This window comes from Ursus maritimus, unplaced genomic scaffold (genome assembly GCF_017311325.1).
Source record: "Ursus maritimus isolate PB19 unplaced genomic scaffold, ASM1731132v1 scaffold_33, whole genome shotgun sequence".
Lineage (NCBI taxonomy): Eukaryota > Metazoa > Chordata > Mammalia > Carnivora > Ursidae > Ursus > Ursus maritimus.
In genome coordinates this window covers 16,755,038-16,775,574 of record NW_024425897.1, presented here as the reverse complement: position 1 = coordinate 16,775,574, position 20,537 = coordinate 16,755,038, and the positions used below count along the sequence as shown (strand labels likewise).

General features: G+C 49.7%; 1 protein-coding gene across 1 annotated transcript in view; it reads right to left on the bottom strand.

Moving 5' to 3' along the window:
- Positions 1 to 20,537, bottom strand: part of NOS1 (nitric oxide synthase 1) — a 78,020-nt gene that overhangs the window by 40,372 nt on the left and 17,111 nt on the right. The window contains exons 3-7 of the mRNA XM_040619415.1: positions 9,217 to 9,345; positions 7,748 to 7,893; positions 6,105 to 6,267; positions 5,248 to 5,339; positions 2,400 to 2,541 (exon numbers count right to left, since the gene is read on the bottom strand). Coding sequence (XP_040475349.1) covers positions 2,400 to 2,541; positions 5,248 to 5,339; positions 6,105 to 6,267; positions 7,748 to 7,893; positions 9,217 to 9,345 — 672 coding nt within the window. The remainder of the gene's footprint in view (positions 1 to 2,399; positions 2,542 to 5,247; positions 5,340 to 6,104; positions 6,268 to 7,747; positions 7,894 to 9,216; positions 9,346 to 20,537) is intronic.

The window sequence follows — 20,537 nt, the reverse complement described above, 5'->3', positions numbered from 1 at the left end:
ACCCTTGAGCACAGGGTCTGGCACGTCCGAGGCACTCGCTCTGGAACTGTTTGCATTGGGTACCCTGGGATAGAAAGAAAACCTACCACATTTGACGAGGGTGGAATTATTAGAATTTGTGCATAAATGCATCTGTTAGAGCAGCTGTCCAGTCGAAATATAAAGCAAGCCACATAGGTAATTGAAAAATTTTTAGTAGTTATATTTAATTTTTTAAAAAAGATTTTACTTATTTATTTGAAAGAGAGAGGGACAGCAGAGAGGGAGAGTGAGAGGGAGAAGCAGACTCCCCGGTGAGCAGGGAGCCCAATGAGGGGCTTGATCCCAGAACCCTGGAATCATGACTTGAGCCGAAAGCAGACGCTTAACCGACTGAGCCACCCAGGTGCCCCTTTAGTAGCTACATTTAAAAAAGTAAAAAAAGTAAAAACAAAACAAAACAAAACAAAAAAACCAAACAAAAAGCAGGTGAAATAATATAAATAATATGTTCATTTTAAATAATATATTTTAATTTCAATAGTATTTGATTATTAATTAGTAGTCATCATAATTATAATATTCATTATATCGATATTAACTTTTTAATATTATATCAAATAAAGTATCGATAGCAATATATTTTAATAATATATTTAACATTAAAGTTAAATATGGAATACAGTTATCCAATAAATGTAGCAAATATATAATATATAACATATAATTAAATGTATTAATCATCATTAATGTCATAATGATAAATTATTAAATATATTATTAATATTACTATAATAAGACATTTAACATAAATGTTAACACATTTATTAACTCAATAGGTGTATTAATTTTTAATAGATATAAGATTAGCCTAACATTATCTACAATATTATTTCAATATGTAATCAAGATAAAAATATTTAATGAGATATTTTCTACTCTCTGTTTTGTTCTCAGTCTTCAAGATCCGGTGTATATATCACACTTACGACACAGCTCACTTTGGATTTTTCCAGTGCCCACTAGCCACACGTGGCCAGGGACTGCCACACTGGACAGTGTAGAGAGAGTGGGTTTCAAAAGGCACAGTTATGTGGTTATGTTTGGGGTGATTCTGTGGTGTTAGTAGAGAGAGGAAGCATGACATCAGGGGCTTGGGAGAACATGTGCTGTCAGCGAGGTTTCTGGAGACAGAAGGGGAGGAAGAGGCTGTGGCGTTTCTGTCCTCCTGTGGCCAGGAGGACAAGGTCAGCCAACTCTGCAGTTAGCGCTCAGCCAAGTGGAGCCGAGAGTCTGGCTGAGTCGAAATCGGCACAGGTGCAACTCCTGGTCGCCCTGGTTACAGACCCTTCTTCTGGATAATAACATTTTAATAAGAAAAGCCACATGCAAATGAAGTCAGCAGTGATGAGGGATGGGAGCAGTGCTTGATCTTGCCAGCTCTGTCCGGAGGGGTGCCGTTTGAGGAAAGAACAGAGACGAACCTCAACTGGGGATAAGTGGGTGATGAGAGGGGTGCCAGGCTGTGTGCCCGAGCTCATTCTAGGCATGGGTCTGCCCGCGGTGTCCCCTGAGGGCACAGGTGCAGTAAGCTACTGTGCATTCCCTATGCTACCTGTCTGCGCCCGCACTGGATGGGGAGATGGTGGGGTTTGTTTTCCTGGTGGCTTTTACGAACTGACTTGGGCTGCCAGAAACTGTGGTTGTCTTGGTACGATGCAGAGACAAGCCCATCTGAAGAAGGGCTGGGTAGCTAGAACTGCGTAAACGGATGAATGAGTGATAGGAGCTTGATGGATTACCCAACTCAGAACAGGTGGTTCCTACATGTCAGCTCCTCTCCTGCTGGTGGGAGGCAGGAGATTTGGAAATGCACTTCCAGCTTTCTCTGTGCTCATTTGGTGGCCTTGGATAACTCAGGGGGCTATGGTGAGACTCAGTCTACTCATCCGTGAAGTGGGACAACAGTTCCTATCATGACAGCTGGGGGAGGGAAGGGATGAAAATGACCAAATGGCCAGATGTAAGGGAACCAGCTGGACTGGGGGCAGCCAAAAGGAGCGGAGGTCTGGAGAGGAGTCAACGGTACCACACTGGCTGCTTTACCTATGAGGATAACATTGAAATAAAAAAAGCCTGTGGATAGGGGTGCCTGGGTGGCTCAGTCATTAAGCGTCTGCCTTTGGCTCAGGGTGTGATCCCACGGTCCTGAGATAGAGCCCCGCATCGGGCTCCCTGCTCCGCTGGGAGCCTGCTTCTTCCTCTCCCACTCCCCCTGCTTGTGTTCCCTCTCTCGCTGGCTGTCTCTCTCTCTGTCAAATAAATAAATAAATAAAATCTTAAAAAAAAAAAAAAAAAGCCTGTGGATAAAGCCAGTTTGGGGGACTGAGAGCCCAGTGGGGGTGGGGGAGGGCACACACCTCTGTGAATTCCACATTGGCTGGGTCCCCTAGGATGGAGCCGTCAGGCTGCTTGTAGCCGGCGTAGCGGATGAGCTGAGAGTTCCAGACTCGGAAATCGTGCTTGCCGTCAGTCCTCTGCGGAAATATGGTGATGGCAGACCTGTGGCAGAGAGAGGGGGACATGTGGTGTCAGGGCGGGGCTCGCACCTTGTGGACATACCGGAAAGGGTGTCACCCAGGCCAACCGGTGCGTGAGGCTCAGGGTGGATGACCTCTGTGCCAAGGTCCCCAAGGGAGCATGGAGCTGCTGTTGGAAGGGAGGGACCATGCCCTGTCCCTCCACTGGAGCACTGGTCTGAGGAAGGGTGGAGGATGGGAGGCCCCATGCCAGTCCACCGAAGAACAGAGACTGCTGCTCTAACTGGATACCCTTAAACACTCTTGACTGGGGCCAGCTTCCCAGGGGTTCTTTGGCAGCAGGTGATCTCCAGGGAAACAATGTGGCATCCTCCTTCCCTCTAAGAGCTCATCACTGATTCCCAATTCCACTCTCACTCTTATCACCATCCTTAACTTCTCGCTCCACCTGCCCACCCCCAGTACGGACGTCTACACACTTACAGCCAAGAAGAAATCTTAGTGCTTCCCTTATGCTCACATTTATTCACTTTAAAAGAAAACTGGAGATCGCCACTGGCCTCGCCTACCTAAACAGGCAACTAGGAGACCGTATACCCTTATTACGCTGCAGGAAGGTGCTGGGGTTTGTCTAGCTGGGGCCCAGCTCACTCTGCTAACGGGGAGATCAGCAACGTTAGAGAGTATTTCAGGATCTGAGACTTTCTCTTTGGCATCATCGGAAGGATTAAAAACAACTGAAAGGAGAATGACTTCTTCGCGACGTGGTTCAATGTGATCTCATTCCAGGAGCTCTGGCCACCCCAGCTCATCAGTGGCGTCCGTGGACTCAATCCCAGGCTATGGGAGCCACCACCCAGGCTTGTGTCCATATGACGATCACAAGGCAGGTCCAGCCCATGGCTTGCAGATCTTCTCCTCTACACATTCTGCCCCTGGAACTTGGCCCTGCTGCCCATCCCGGCAGGAATCCCTCTCCGCTGTCATGTACCCAAATTCAAGTCCCGACTCAGACTCCCTTCCTCCACAAACCATCTCCTGTCTCCTGTTCCTAGGGCCACCTTCTTTCTAAGCACGTGTGGGTCTTACCGTGTGCATAAGACTGCATCACATTTAATACTGCAGGGACGGTGCACTGCACGGGGTGGGGGGTGAGTCTGGAACGAGGGCTGAAGGTAGGAGTCACAGAGAGCCAACAGTGCTCTGAACAACCTCCTAGCAAAGGCGCCATATTGGAGACGAACACAGAATGAGTCAAACTGTCGGCGTTCCCTTCGGCGGTAAAACACTTTGCCGTTTCTTTGGTTGAGCACCAGATAAAGGGCGTTTGTGGAACATATATATTTTAAAAAGCATGTTTAGAAACACCAGAATCACACACAGCGGGTGGAATGCCTACTCGATGTGCGGGAACCGAGACCAACAGAAGAAACGGAACACATTTATGTCCCCTAAACATAATTTCACCGAACAGCAAATTGAACGCCTTACATCTCTCTCCCCCTCCCTTCTTCTCCCTTGCCTGCCTTCCTCTGCTATGTTTAGATTATTTCTATGTATGCTACACATTCTCTGATGGCCTTCTTACCACGTCCAGATGTGTGGTTGTAAAAAAAAAAAAAAATCAGCTAAATATTTTAAGAGAAGATCTCAAGAACCCTCCCCCACCAATTGATAACTGAAAAAAGGGGAGGTGCACTGCCTGGCTTTTGGTGACTCCCCCCTCCCCCATATTGCCTTGTAATAGTACCATTTAGAAATGACCAGAATAGCCCATAATCTCCTTGAGGGCTGAGACCTTGACTGGGTCCTCCTTTGACGCTCAAGATATCCAGGAGCGTTCTCTAATGCTCTCCGAGGGGTGAGGGCTTTGAGGACAAGATGGAAAGACCAATGCCCCCAAGCAGGCTCTGGGCTTATATTACAGGCCCCTTCCCTACTGGTGGGCTCAGCTGGAGCAGCGTTTCCTTCTCAAGGAAGGGACACGGCCAAGAAAACCCACGCTTAATACAGACAAGCCACTGTGGGGTTGAGCTCAGTGCAGCCTGGGGCTTGTGGGAAGGAATCTCCCCGCCATGGCCCCACCGTGGGGCTGGTTCTCAGCCGCTGGCACCAGATGTCGGGGTAGGACTGATGGCACAGGATTGACAAGTAGAACTGCTCAGCTGTTCCCTTGCAGCTGCAACTTGCTAGCAGGGAGCCACCAGCCCACATCGGTGCCTCCCGGCCTTGGCCTGCTCCCCGGGGCTTTGTTCTTTGTGCGGGGCAAGAGGAGTCCGAGGTGTGGCTTGGCTTGGTGGAGCCTGAAGGAGGGAGCGGTGCCCACAGCGGCAGGAAGAGACATTGTCTTTTAAACCCAGGGAAATTCTAAGGCGCCTCCAGGCCACACAGCAGGAACTGGTACAAGCAGGTCACCGCTGGCACTGGGATTTTCTGAGTCCTGGGAATGGGACACACCCCTTCCTGCCCCACCCCCCAACGGGTGATATTGCACAGTGGGTTGAACATGATTTTGGCCGCTGCAGCTTTGCAAATCATGCAAGAGTCTGTTTCTCCCAGAACAGACAGGACAGGGCAGGTGGAACAAAGCAGCTAGGCCACCTCTCCCAGTGGGGCGCCTCTCCCAGAGAGGCGAGGGGGAGCATTTCCTTGGCAGGTGAGCCAACTCCGGACCCAAGGGTCAGGGCTGGGGGACATTAGACTCCCTCCCGCAAGCGGGCAGGCTCACCTGAGGTTCCCTTTGTTGGTGGCGTACTTGATGTGGTTGCAGATGTAGTTGAACATCCCGTGAGCCGTGGTGCAGTCTCGGGCATCGAACACCTGCCAGGGGTACATGGTGAGAACGGGTGCCTCCTCCTTCCCTCCTCGGCTCCCCCAGTGCGGCCTTCCCAGGGGAGGAGAACCCGTTGCCCCACTCGGGGAGCGAGCACTCCTCTAATGAGACCTGGGCTGGGTTTTATAGTTATTTTTCGGTTTTTGTTTTTTCTACCCTAATAACCACAGTCAATCAAACCAGGAAAAATCCCCCGAAAGCAGGCATGGTGTGTAGGTGCATGCAGTTGCAGGATGATGAGTAAAGGAGAGACTTTAGTGGGCTGGATGTATTTCCTGCTAGGTTACTAGGGGTCAGGGATTTAACAACAAAACAAATAATCAAACAAAACCCCCTTGAACTTGATAACTATGCTATTTCCAACTTCAAACTACTCCCCAGGGACACAGAATCTAATGCTTTCAGGGAAGAGGCAGATAATATAAATAAGCAAAGAGAGTAGGTGGAAGACAAAAGGGAGTGGTGGGGTCTGGGGTAAACTGGACAGCATAAACCTTACCAAGAGACACGTAAGTTCCTTTTTAAATGGCACTGTGTTGGCTCAATGAGACATGACTATAAGGCAGATTCAGTCATGATCTGAGCATCAGGGACCCACATGACCCCATGTCCCATTCCCAGGACTCAGAAAATCCCAGGGACCCCATGACCCCATGACCGATATCTCACCATGCCATCCAGGCGCCCTTGGAAAGAACTGCCCCTTTGTAAAGCTCATCCCTCCCCACCCACCAAAGAGCCTCACCGCCTACCTGCAGCTTGGACCACTGGATCCTGCCAACGCAGCGGGAGGCATTCCGCCAGGCGTGCTTCGCCCCGTAGATGAGCTCTGTGTCTTTGAGCTGGTAGGTGCCTGTGGCCTCGATCTCTTTGTTCACTTCTTCCAGCCTCTCTGTGTGGGCTTTGGAGCCAAATCTGAGTGAGGAAGGACAGGACACGGGAGTGCTACCTTTTCTCCTGAATTAGGGGTCTGTGGAAAGAGCGAGCCATTCCAAGAGGGCAGAAGCCACAGCAAGTCCGAGTTGGTATGTGGACAATAGTTCAAGCATAAGCAGACTGCGAACTCGAATGCCCACAAAGGCCCAGTAGTGACTGAACTAGCATGGTGGGGATCGTGGCCAATGGGAGAGCCTGTCCCTGGTTCAAAGGGGGCAGCTAGTACTCTGTTCCTGCCAGTTGTCACCTGGTAAGAATGGGGGCCCAGGGATGCCAGGTCTCTTTTCAAGAGAAACTGGAAATCTGATTTTTATTTTAATGTTCTATATCTATTGATTTATTTTTTAAGATTTTAAGTAATCTCTACAGCCAATGCAGGGCTCGAACTCACTACCCCGAGATCGAGTCATATGGAAATCTGATTTTTAAAGAGAACTCTTCTAATTTTTAAATGATGACAAGAAATTCAATTTTTAAAAGTTGAAAATATTATGAAACATTTCGGGCTTACAAAAAGGTATTGAGAAGAATGTAATGAACTCCCAGGGCTAAGAAACAGTAAATGAGAAATGATATTATAGTTCTTTGGGGATTATGTTTTCTTCCCAGAAGTGCCTCATGCTTTGCTTTCTTTTTTTTTTTTTTTTAAGATTTATTTATTTATTTCAGAAAGAAAGAGAGAGCAAGTGGGAGGAGGGACAGAGGGAGAGAGAATCCCAAGCACACTCTATGCTGAGCACAGAGCCTGATGTGGGGCTCGATCTCATGACCCCAAGGTCATGACCTGAGCAAAAATCAGGAGTCCGTCGCCTAACTGACTGAGCCACCCAGGGTGCCCCATGTCATGCTTTTCTTCATGTATTTGTCACATGTGTAAATATTCCCTAAATCATGTACAGTATTACTCTGTATGTTTTAAAAGTCTATATAAATGGTGCTACCCTGAATGTATTCTTTTACAAATTTATCCCTTTTTTTCCTTTTGCATAGTTATTGGCAAGCTTCGTTCCCATGAATGTGCTGAGTGCTAACTCACTCATTTTCTGTAGCTGTATGATATTCCACGACTTTGAAAATACCACGACTTACTTATAGAATTTCCTGTTAAGGGAGCTGAGGGGTTCCAGTTGGCTCTTTGATTTTAATTTTTTCCCCCTATTATAACAATGTGTCTGAATATTTTTAAGTATGTCTTCTGGTGAACAGTATGACAGTTTCTTTGGTGTAGTGTGCCAGACACGGAAATGCTTGTAATGTTTCAAATTTAAACAACACTTTGCAGGACAAACAAAGACGTTTCTGGGGGCCAGATTCGGCCCTTGGGCCACCAGTTTTCAACCTGTGTGTTTGGAGGGCAGTGCCCTCATGCTTAGGTCTTGGTTCAACTGTTGCAGAGTTGGAGCTGAAGGCTTTGTCCCGGTACTCGGTAATTCACGCTGGGTCCCCAGAGGCAACATACCTTTTAATTGACGAGTAGTACTGATCAATGAACTCTTTGGCAAGAGGGAAGAGCTGTTCTTTTGTGCGGACATCTTCAGGCCTTCGTATTTGCTGAGAAGGGAGCATGATGGAGCCCATACAGATGTGCTCGGTGCAGCCCGTTTCCTGGAGGGAAAAGAGAGGGTTAGAGGACACTTGGTTTTAGCACAAGTGGGGGTGTGGACCTGGATCTGACATGTGTGGTGGCGTTTATCTGGTCTTTAATTCCCAAATGGGATTTCTCAAGTACCAGCTTCAAATCATTGTAGGATGTGGTCATCAGTCAAGGTGAGGATTGACAGGCAGTGTTTTAAGGTTCTGAAAGTGTTTGCTCTACTCAACTAGGGGAAGAGGGGCTTTCTGACTGGCACTCCCTGGGAATCAGAGTCATTGGTACTGAATCCCCCAATATTTTTGTGATCCCGTGTTGATCAAGAAGCAGCTTGTTGAGTGGTTGTAGTAGTTCGCTTGAATGCATCTCTGGGACGTTGACTGCAAAAAAGTAGCCCCAATTTCTCTCTTCCCTATATTCACACCCTTTGCAATGTGACTTTATAGCAATTCTCATCAAGAGGTGGAGACTAAACCCACTTCCCTTGAATGTGAGTTGGTTTTGGCCAATAGAAAATGGCAGAAGTGAGGCTGTGCCCATCCCATGCCTAGGCCTCAAGAGATCTTCCACGCTTCTGGTCATTCTCTCTGAAAACCTGACAACCACCATGTGAACAAGGCCCAGTTAGCTTGCTGGAGGATGAGAGACCACATGAAACAGAGTTGTGAGTTATTCCAGCCAAGGCCATCCTAGACCAGCCCACCCACAGCTGACCCTTCCGATGACTGCAGATGCTTGAGATCAACTGAGACCAGCAGGACCACTGAGCCAATCTCTGCACTTTTGAAAAATAGTAAGTGATTGTTGTTTTTAAGCCACTGAATTTCGGGGATGTTTGTTACATAGCAATAGCTAACTGATACGTTTTTCCAAGAGGTTCATTTTTAACAAAAATGTAAAGCAACATGTTGATTGGCTGGCTGTTAAAAATATGATATAAAAGTTTAGCCAAAACACAGTGAAAGCAAGGAAGGGCTTGTTCAATACTTCATCAGTGGTCAGGCTGTGAGAGACAGAGAAAATGTGTTCAGAACCAGCAACTCCTCAACTTGGATTGGATTCTTTTGGGTTCAAGGTACACAAATAAAAAGTATTTCCATGAGTGAGTAAGTATCCACTAGCAGTTCTCAAATGGGAGTGGATTTCCCACCCAGGGGACACTGAGTAATATCTGGAGACATTTTGGTTGTCATGACTTCAGGGGGCAACTGACATCTCATGGGGACAGGCCAGGAGTGAGGCTACACACCCCACAGTGCGTAGGGCTGTCCCCACAACAAAGACTTAGCCAACGCCAAACGTGGTTAGTGTGGTCTACATCCTGCTGGGATACTCACCAGTGTGCTCTTAAGGTGAAGGGTGTCGGTGAGAACCACGTCGGTCTCCCAGTTCTTGACTTTAAGAAAGCGGGGGCACTTGGAGGGGCTGCCATTCTTTGTGGGAGACTGTTTTCCCGAGGCAGGGGGCTGGAGGAGAGAAGGAAGGATGGGACATTAGACAGGGTCCCGAGGGCACTGGAAAACTGTCTCCACTGGGATAGGGAGAAGAGTTGCTCTTCCTGGAATCTTCCAGAGTCACCAAGTATCTGCACAGACAGAAGGACTCATTCTCCCAGGATGACACGTGCAAGGTGGCTGGGAACCTGGTCCTTCCGCCTGTGCAGGAGGCACTGTGGAAAAGTCTTTGGGGTTCTGTTCTGCACGGAGGGACTCAAAGGCAGCCTCTCTGGTGTCTAATACAGGTCCTAGCATATAGCAGGGACTCACTGAATGTTTGTTGAATGAGTGAATGACCAAGGGATGCTGTCAGCCTCTCTGCGTGGTACCAGCTTTCAGGCCTGAGGAATCAAACCTGAAGCTAGGTCAAGTTCCTTGGATGTCTGCGCTTTCCTGCTACAGAGCAAACTCACTACTTCTGGTGAGTACTGGGAAAACAGAAAAGATTAAATTAGAAAGTTTTGAAACATAGAATATTTCCCCCAAATTTCAGGTTTCTGCCTCTCAAAAATGCAAAGTGTGTCTCTGCCTCAGGGCCTTTGCACTGACTGGTCCCTCTGTGCTGAACACCCCATTTGTCTTCACTTCCATACACAAAATGCCCAGTCGGTGGTGGGGGTTAAGTCCTGGGCTCATCAATGTTGGCCCGTCCATTTTAGACCTCATTAATAAGGATTACATTCTGTCTTGGGTGTTTCTGAGTAATTGTGACCTGTCTATGCATCAGACAAGCATCAGTCAGTCAGCAACTGGAAGGGAGAGGCAACAGGCACACCCTGCCGCGTCAGCTGAGTGAGAGAAGAAAGACAAGCCATTGTTGAGTGACACTCATGCCAAAGAATGGAGCACTGGACAGTGACCTTGTGGCAGGGCATTCACACGCTCAACTGGTATTTATTGAGCACCTACTGTATGCTAGACACTGGTAGGCACTGGGGACACTGTAGTGAACAAGACAGAGAGTGCCCTGGCCCTTCTGGGACACTGATGGGAGAGAAGTGGAGATAAATCATAAGTAAGTCCATACGTGAATGATAGAATATCAGTTGGTGATAAGGATATATGACGATGAGGGGAGAAAGGCAAGTGCAAAGGCCCTGAGGTAGGGATAAGCTTCAAAGGATCAGCAAGGAGGCCAGTGTGGCTGGGGTGTAGGAGTGGTTACTGCAAGGAGATGAAGTCAGACAGCAGGCAGGGTCCTCACCTCATCGGCTTGGAAGAACTCAGGCGGGTGAGGAAGCTATGAATTACAATTAAGTGGGCTGAGTCTGGGAAAGAAATCATTGATTATGCTGAAGGGCTAATACTGAAAACTGGCATTCAAGAAGCACTTACTACATGCCAAGCAAAATCTTATCATGCCCATTTTACAGATGAGGAAACTGAGGCACAGAGAGGTTAACTAGGTTGTCCAAGGTCACACAGCTAGTACACTGGAGCCAGGGGTCAAATCCTGGCAGTCTGCCCTTCAAACCATGTTTTAACTTAACTGCTGGACTCTCCTGCCTCTTGGCCATTATGCATAATTCATGCATTCGTTTATTCATTCAACATGTGTTTACTGAGTATCTCCTATGTTCCAAGCAAGGTTGCAAGGGCCAGGGCTAGAGTGACAAACTAGACAGATGTGATCTCTGCCGTCATGGAGTTCACAGTGCATTGTGGGAGTGGGCGGAGGGATGATAGGTTTATGATCATTATAGTCGGTGCAATGGGGGCTATAACATGGGATGTTGGTGGTGTATAAAGGACTGTGGAAGCACACAGGAGAGGCATCTAACCCAGAGCTTTTGACTTCTAAGTCGAGACCTGAAGGACAAGCAGGTGTTAATCAGGCATAGAAAGAAGAGTAAAGTCTTGTAGGCAGAAAGACCAGCTTATGCAAAGGTCCTGAGGTGAGAGGCGTATCATAGCCTCCAGAACCATGCAAGTGACAGCAGAGAACAAATGGAAGGTGCCATGACTCATGATCTTCCACACCTCCCTGTCGTGGCCAGATCCAGTCAGCCCAGTGGTTCCCATCTCAGTGCTGGGCATCGCCATCCATCCGCCTGGGCAAGCCATGGTGGAAGCTATGCTGGATGTTGTTCTCTTTGTCCCCTGCACCTGATCTGTCCCCAGGTCCCACCAATTTAGCTTCTAAATAGCTCTAGGATCCACCCCCTCCTCGTTCTCCCCATCTAACTGGCCAGCACCCCAGCCGGGTCAACATCATCTCTCCTTGGGTGAATGCAATCCCTTCCTAAACGTTAGCCATCACATACGGCTGCAGGGCTTCTAATCCGCACCAGTAGGTTACAGAACTCTAATCTATACAGTCATCTTAGTACACCTGTTAGTCCTATCAGTACTGCCGTTGCCACAAGTATGACCACAGTCTATGTATGATCACGCCAGGAGCAGGAGAAGGATGTGGAAGCGTTCTTCCCTTCACTTCCCTTTGTACTTTCCGCCCGCTAAGCTCCGAGTTATCTTCCTTCTGTCCCCTTGTGAAGCCACGTACAGACAGCTCCATTTCCTTTGAAGGCCTGGCCAGACAGCCCCACGCTTCTGTAAGACCTGTCTTCACTATGGTCTCTTCCAGCAGACAAGCAGGTGATGGAAGTCACATCTTTGGGCAAGACTTGGTAGCGACAAATTCTTCCAACTGTGCCAACAGCCTGCAGCCACGAGAACCAAAAAATCTGACCTTGCCCTCTTAGAAGGCCCCAGCATCCTCCCTGAACACTGAGCATCACTCAGCCAGTTTGCAAACCATCCACAGGGACGCCCTAAAGGCTGGGGAGCTGCTGGAATCCCAGACGGGGGGAGGGTAACAGATGCAGTGCCGGTGCTGGGGTCAGGCCTGGGACCCGTGGAGGGGGTGGGAGGGAAGGTGGGTGGGGAGCACCGTGAGGTGGAAGGAGGTGTGGGGTGCGGCTGGGGGGTGGGCAGCCAGCAGCCTCCGTTGGCAGGGTGTGGCGGGAGTGAGGTAACAGGCATAATCAAAGAGGCCATCTGTTGAGGGTCCAGATGTGTGAGGGATGGTCACCACGAGCCAAGAAACTGGGGGCCCGGACGTGAGCCGTGCCTCTCCACCCTGGGCTGTGTTGAACTGCACACTTGAAACCAGGCATTAGCAGGCCCCTGGCAGGGCTGCTGTACTTGGGGCTTTGATGTTTTAATTAGCCAGCAGTAATATTAGATGACTCAGGAGGGGACAAATGGGGAGATTAATATAGCAGTCAGGGGCCCTGCATGGGGGATGCAAATGACTTTTCTGAGTGGGGACAGAAATGTTCTCGTTAAACATGCAGATTAGGGGCACTTGTGAGTTATTAAGCTGGGGACAGGGCACAAGTGGGCTTTGGACAGCAGCTACACGTGCCCTTTTCTGCATTTGTGTCTGGGGGTGGTGAGTGGAAGCTTTTCAGGTGGCAGGAGACATTGGCTAGATCTCCGTGGGCTCTGTGGGAGGGCTGTCTGGGATGTTTGCTCCTAAGTGGGGACAGGAGGCTCTGAACTTCTGGGCATTTCAAAGGCTCTGTCAACACCCCTTTGCTTTTGGAGCCTGCAGGGGCCCTGAAGAAATGGAAGGCAATGGTCCTGCAGCCCGAGGAGAGATAGTAAGGCGAGGTCCCATCAGCCCGGAGCCCTGAGCTAGGAATTCAGCTGTACGGGCACCCTGACACCTTGTTTCCTTCTGCCTTCTCCTTCTCCGTCTCCTTCAACAAATACCTATTGAGCACCTACTGTGTACCGGGGACTCGTGTTCTCGGCCCGACAGTGGTCCCCACTCTCATCCCACAATCGGGGGAAGCCTCGTACAGCTGCGTGCAGGGGTCTGCAAACTGCAGCCCGTGGGCCAAACCCGGTCTGCTGCCTGCTTCTATACAGCCCACGAGCTAAGAATGGTTTTTCCATTTTCAGCCCGTTGAATAAAAATATCAAGAGAAGAGTAATGTTTCATGACACATACAAGTTATAGGAAGTTCAAATTTCAGTGTCCTTAAATAAAGTTTTATTGGCACACGGCCACACTCATTTGTTCTTTTTTTTTTTTTTAAGATTTTATTTATTTATTTGAGAGAGACAGTGAGAGACAGAGAGATCATGAGCAGTGGGGAGGGGTAGAGGGAGAAGCAGACTCCCCACTGAGCAGGGAGCCTGATGTGGGACTCGATCCCAGGACCCCAGGGTCATGACCTGAGCCGAAGGCAGACGCTTCACCGACGGAACCACCCAGGCGCCCCACACTCAGGTGTTCTTGTATTGGCTGTGGGGGCTTTCGTGATAGAACAGCAGGGCGGGGTCGTATGGAGACCGAGATCGTATGGCCCACACAGCCAAAAATGTCTCCTACCATTCCCCCTACAGAAAAATCTGTAGACTCTTGAGCCAAAGAATCGACTTCCAGTGGCTGAACACTTAAGTTATGTTCTTATGTCTCCATTTGCTTAAACAGTGCTGCATCAGAGATCTTTCCCGATCGTCCTTTAAAACAGCCCCCTACCCTTGATAATTCTCCACTCCCTTATCACGATTTATTTTTCTTCAAGGCACTTTTCACTCCCTGCAACTTGCGAGTGTCTATGTATCCGCGTGTGTGTATGTCTCTGTGTCTTATAGATCTGTGTGTATATGATGTCCAAAGATATTTAGATACAGATATATCCGGCCCCAGACCAGCGTCCAGCACATAGTACATACTCACCAAATACCTGAGGTTTGCCACGGACTGAGCTGTGTCCCTCTGGACTTCATACGTTAAAGCCCTAACCTATTGGAGACAGGACCTCCGGAAGAAATTTAGATGAAAGGAGGCCACAGAAGGGGCGCCTGGGTGGTTCCGTCGGTGAAGCGTCTGCCTTTGGCTCAGGTCATGATCCTGGGGTCCTGAGATCGAGCCCCACCTCGGGCTCCCTGCTCAGTGGGGAGTTTGCTTTTCCCTTTCCCTCTGCTCCTTCCCCTACTTGCGCTCTCTCTCTCATGCTCTCTTCAATAAATAAATAAAATCTTAAAAAAAAAAGAGGCCATAAGAGTAGGACCTAATCTGATAGGATTGGTGGCCTTATAAGAAGAAGAGAAACCTCTCTCTCTCTTCTTCTCCCTCCACGCACACACAGAAAGGCAGAGCAAGGACACAGTGAAGGTGGCCGTCTCCACGCCAGGAGGGGAGCCCTCCCCCGACAAGACCATGCTGGCGTCCTGCCCTCGAACTGCTGGCCTCCAGAACTATGAGAAGTAACTTTCTATGTCTAAGCCACCCAGCCTGCGGTATTTTGTGATGGCAGTCCAAGCCGATGAACACAAGGTCTAAATGCATTTCAAAACTGCAGAGTCCCTGGAATGCTAAGCCAAAGGCTTTTGTCTTGGTTTTGTAGAGAACGGGGGACACCTGAAGCTGCCTGATGGAGGGGGGAGCTTCTCAAAGCTAAGGTTTAAGACACATGACTGCAGGGTTGCAGGAGGGAGAGGGTGAGGGCAGAGAGACCCGTGGAGGGGTGGGGGGCGGCTGCTGGCACAGTGCAGGTGGGAAGCCGGGAGGGTGGAGCACAGCTGCAGCAGCTGCGGTTGGGTGGGAGGAGCTGGAGAGTGGGGTGCCAGAAGTAGAACAGACAGCCCGGGGGTGGGAGAGGGTGGGAGGGCAAGGGACAAAGTCAACACTGACTCGGAGGCTTCCTCGTGAGTGGGAGGCCGGCGAGCCTCCTAGCAGAAGTTGGGGAGTCAGGAGCAGAAGTGTCAGGAAGGTGGAGGGAGGGGGGGCTTTAAGGCAGGAAGATAGACACAAGACATCAGCATTGGAAAGATCTAGAAACAGAAGCCAAGCACCTTGCCTGTCCCCAATTACGGGCTGTCACAGTCAGGAGCCTCACCGTGGAACGGGGACAAGTGCTTGACAGCAGGGAGGGAGGCCCCCTGGGAGACACAACATTTTAGGAACCGTTATGGGCCGAACGGTGTCCCTCCCAAATTCATATGCTGGTGTCCTAACCCCCAGCACCTCAGAATAGGGCCTTATTTGGAGTCTTAAGTGAGGTAATTAAGTTAAAATGAGGTCTTTTGGGTGGGCCCTAGTCCAATATGACTGGTGCCCTCATAAAAAGGGGAAATTTCGAGACAGATACACACACCGGGAGAAGGCCGTGTGAACCCAAGGACGCCAGCCACAAGCCAAGGAGAGATCCCTGGAGAGGACTCTCCCTCACGGCCCTCAGAAGGAACCAACCTGCCAACACCTTGATTTCAGCAGATCTCCAGGCTCCAGAACGTTTCTGTTGTTTAAACCACTCAGCCTGTAATGCTTTGTTACAACAGCCTAGGAAATCATCCAGGAGCTAAAGCCGAGACCTGTACGAGGCAAGTAGCTTCTGACTCTTTGACTACTGTGCCAGGGACAGCTTCTCCCCTCTAGGCCTGCAGCGGCCTGCCCCGCTTGGCTGGTCCTAAAATGAGGGCAGGCTCCTGGGGCTGAGCGGGGCACACGCCAGCCACCCCAGGGGCCGGACCCACACACCGGGCCCTCCGCTGCAGCCCCAAGCAGCACTACTCCAGCTGGGGGCAGCGGGTGTAACCTGGTTGTGAGCTGTGGCGGACCAGGGTCCAGGACTGCAGACCCGTAAACCAGCAGGTATGTACCCAACTGTGTGATGAAAAAACCGCTACTTATAAAACTTAACCAACTGTGTTTAGCACCTTAAGTACAATTTCCTAGTAGTGTCTTCAAAGCATTATTTCTGAAGCAATTCATTCTTAATAGTAACTCCAAGGAAGCTCGAAATCATGGATTCTCTGCTCTCCTCTCTCTCCCCCCGATTCAACGGGCTATTTTCTGTGGACGAGAATTACAGAAGGAGGTGTTCCAGCGTCAGACCATCACAGTTCGGATCCACAGACCAGGGCCTCTGCAGAGAAGGGGTCTTTAAGTTACATTGCTGAGTAGATGCTTACACTTGCATTGACGTTATAAGGTAGCCAGATGTGATTAGACAACTCTGAACTTGGTCCCATTGCCAGACCAAAATGTATGTGTGCATTATGAACTGATTTTTAAAAGAAATCCTGTAATTATCTTGTGGCCTAACCCCATTCTATTACATTTGTACTGTGTGCGTGTGTTTATTAAAAGCATTAACTTGCTGAAGGTAAATATTTAAAATGCACAGGGCTTGTGATCGTGTTTTGAACTTTTTACCTTTTAAGGTCTCCTGACACTCCCAGAAAATGAAAGTCCTATTGACCTCTGAGAATCTCTGTTTGGAGGGGTATCAGTTTGCACAGAGTGGAAGAAAAAGGACTTTGACCTGGGAAAGAGCACGAGTATGGTTTGATGCCACGAATAAGCATGTGGAGTGGTCTCACTGATTCCTAAACCAGACATCATTGTCCCACTGGAAACAGTCGGGCAGCTTGCTTTGAATATACTCACTATTAAAACAAACAGGGAGCAAAATATGTGGAAATTCCTGCAGGGCTGAACCTAAACCCCCACCAATTGAGGCCCCGCTTCCTGGCTCCGCCCTGGCTCTGCCCACCTGCGGCAGCAGGACATGGAAGACTGGTCTCATGGCCAAGGGACCTGTAAAGACCCTGGGGGTCACCAGCAGGTGGAAGGAAGAGAAATACCAGCAAGGTTTGGATTCTGCTGCCATTGGGGGCTGAGGGAGACTCCGTTCCACATCAATTCCCAGAAAGTATCTTTGTTGAGGCTTTTTCTCCCCATTTGAGGGCATCCTTGGAACACTGGGTGACCTGAGAAAGAGGGGGCTACTGGGGTACTTTTGGGAAAAGCCAACCTAGATGTCTTATTCTGGTCGTGAGCTGCAGCAAGCCAGGGGAGAGCTGGTCCGACCGAGCTGGGGGCAATCATGAGTTTAGTAGGAGTTTATAGGAGCGATTTGGAGCACCTTCCCACAGACAGAGATTCATCTCAAAACACAGGAGTTTCCTTAAGTGTTCAGAGAGGCTCCGGGGAGGGAGTAATCAACAGACACCCTGAGATGTCAGCCAGTGAGCCAGTGAATCTGCTAAAGCCAGCCGGCCAGGTGGGTCTGCAGGGAACGTCTGAATACGACAGTACGAAACCCCAAATATCACCATGTGAGATTACTGCTGTGTGTGCGTGAGTGTGTGAGTGAGTGATGTCTGTAGCTCGTCTTAGAAGTGGAACTTTCTGGAAGTCAAGGCAACCGTTTAACGAAAAGACGATGCCCAGACGGTGAACTTCTCAAGGGCAGTGATCGCATCTGATCGCCTCCCACCACGAGCAACGTTTAGTAAATGCCTATTTGGTGCCTGACCAGGGCTAGGCCATTGCACATCTCCTGGCTCACGGAGTCCTCCTGGTAACCCATTTTTCCGAGGAGAACACAGAGGTTCTGAGCGGTGAAATAACTATCTTCAAATTAACAGCTAACAGGCAACAGAGCTGGGCGTGGGACTCAGGCCCGCAAAGGCTGGGCCTTTCCACTGCAGACCTGGCTGCTGGCCCCTGTGGACTCGGACAGCCTGGCCCCCCCGCAGCAGAAAGACGCACGCGGCCTCGATCATGATCGACAAGGATGACGACGGAGTCACAGAGGGAGAGAGGGCAGCTCTGTCACCAAGACTCAGTGGCTGCTCACAGTCCCTTTCCAGGCCCCAAGCGTGTCATCTGTAGAACGGGGATGGTGCTTCCTGCCCTGCCTCACATAGCCATATGACAACTAGCCGTAAAACTGTATCTAAATGAGCCATATAATAATCAGCCGAATGAAACAATACCAACAACAATAATAATAACGATGCACATTTTCTGAGCACTTACTCTGTGCCGGGACTTTAAGAATTAAAAGTGGGCTCTGGGGCTCTGCCCCTCACTAGTCATGTGACCTTTCTCCAGCTAACTCTCTGTGCCTCAGTTTAGTCATCTGTAAAATGGGGGCGATAGTACGTCGTTGGGGTGGGGGTTCACTGCGACCAGGGACCTGAAGTGCTCAGCACCGTGCCCGACACGGCTCAGCACACGTATCAGCTCCTACTGTTATAGACGCGGTCGCTTCACCCCTCACCTGCCCACAACCGGACGAGCCTGTTAGGAAACGGGGCCTCGGCGCAGATGCTAACTTGTTGTCTGACCAGGGTCACCAGTAGGACGAGACCTAAGCAGAGAAGCCCCCAGAGATGGAGGTGGGGAGTCCGAGGGTTCGAATGGCCACATCCCCACAAGGGGGTGCGGGGAATCCTCATTATTGCTCTTTTTACCCTGCCATCATTAACGTGGGTTGTCGCCGAGGGGCACGGAGTGTCGCTGCTTTGCCTTCATGGAGACGCAGCCCGGCTGGGGCTGGCTGCCTGCTTTCGGCTTTCAGCAAAGCCAGCACCCGCTGGCCCGCTGGGGTGTGTGCCTGGGTGGAGAGGCGCCCTGACCGCCTCCGATCCTCTGAACGCTGGGGACCCACAAGCATGCCCCCTCCACTCGCCTCAGAATTTGGGCTCTCCAGGCACCGGGACGATGCTGACACTTACTTCGTGGTACAGAAAAGCTTCTCAACAGATTTTGACATTTTGAAAGCAGCCAGCAAGCCCCATGTCCCCAGGGGTGAGGAAATGCCAGGCTCTGGATGAGGTGGTAGTGGTGGGGAGGGGGGTTTTGATGTTAAGAGTCATCTATCTGATCACCTGATGGCCAGTGTCAGCAAGACACTGCAGACGGGGGCGGAGGGCTGAATGAGAGCGGGGAGCCTCAGCTGGAAATCCCACCTCCCCCAGGCCCACGACCCTCCCGCGCACATCGATGAAGGGCTGGACCGATGCTTAATTAGTATCTGAAAATAGACATTCTGCCCCGAAGCAGGACACGATTCACCCCTTCCCCCTTAGGAAAGCAAATCGGGCAGGTGAGGAAATAATTGCCTAATAAGAAGGGAAGCGGAAGGGCACCTGGGTGGCTCAGTCGGTTAAGCATCAGACTCTTGATTTCAACTCGGGTCATGACCTCGGTCGTGAGATCGAGCCTCGCATTGGGCTATGCACTGGGCATGGAGTCTGCTTAAGATTCTCTCTTTCCCTCTCCATCTGCCCCTCCCCCCTCAAATAAATAAATTAAATCTTTCTTTAAAAAAGATTTTATTTATTCATTTGAGAGAGATAGCACACAGAGGGAGGAGGGGTTAGAGGAAGAGGCAGGGAGCCCGACTCACTCAATCCCAGGACCCTGGTGTCATGACATCATGATCTGAGCCGAAGGCAGGTGCTTAACTGCCTGAGCCAGCCTAAATAAATAAATCTTTTTTTCTGTGGTTTTGCGGGAGAACAGACCTACAACAGCAATTTCTCAAGTCATTTACACAGGACAGCATTTTCACTTAAGAGGATGTCAAGGGCCTTTAGAATGGTGTCAAAATTCAGTATGTGTCCCAGGGGCATCAGCACTAAAGACAACCTCACAGGTCCAATAATGATCCTTAGCAAGAAAAAAAAAATGCGGTGTATCGTATATCCGACAGAGGTTCCTCTTACTGTAATACCTTTTCCTACTTTCTCCCAGGCAAATTCCTGCACGATCTTCAAAACCCAGTTCAAATGTGACCTCTTCCGCTAAACATTTCCTGATACCTGCGGAGGTATTTATGTTCCTACAGTGTTTTGTGTCCCTCTGTATTTTAGGATTAATCGCATTGTACCCGTGCCTGTCTCTCCACATTCATCGGTGAAGATCTTAAGGGCAGGGAGGGCGATCTTTGCTTCCCATCCCAGAGCTATGCACATGGCAGGTGTTGGGTGAAGGTTTGGCGATGGATGAACTGATTTATTCTATCTACCAGCCCAGGCCAGATACAGTTTGCAAGGGGAGGTTAAAGATGAGTGTTACAGTCCTTCACGCACTGTGTTCTAGTGACGAGGGACTTGAGTGTCACTGGTCGTACTTGCTGCTCAATCAGACCGTTAGCAAGAGAAATCACCACTAGATAGAGATGAACATCTCAGACTCCAGAGACTGAATGAAGAGAGGGTGCTTCTATGGCTGATTTTCCTTGAATATGGACAAAGGAGAGAATCAAGAAGGATGGGCAGACCTCGCTATTCTTTCAGGGAGCTGACAGTCTTCTGAATCAGGAAGTTCTTTCTCTTGTCTAGCCCATATCCACGCTGCTTCGCTTGGACTCTGTTGCCTTTGGCCCAGTCCTTGGGGAAAATGCCAA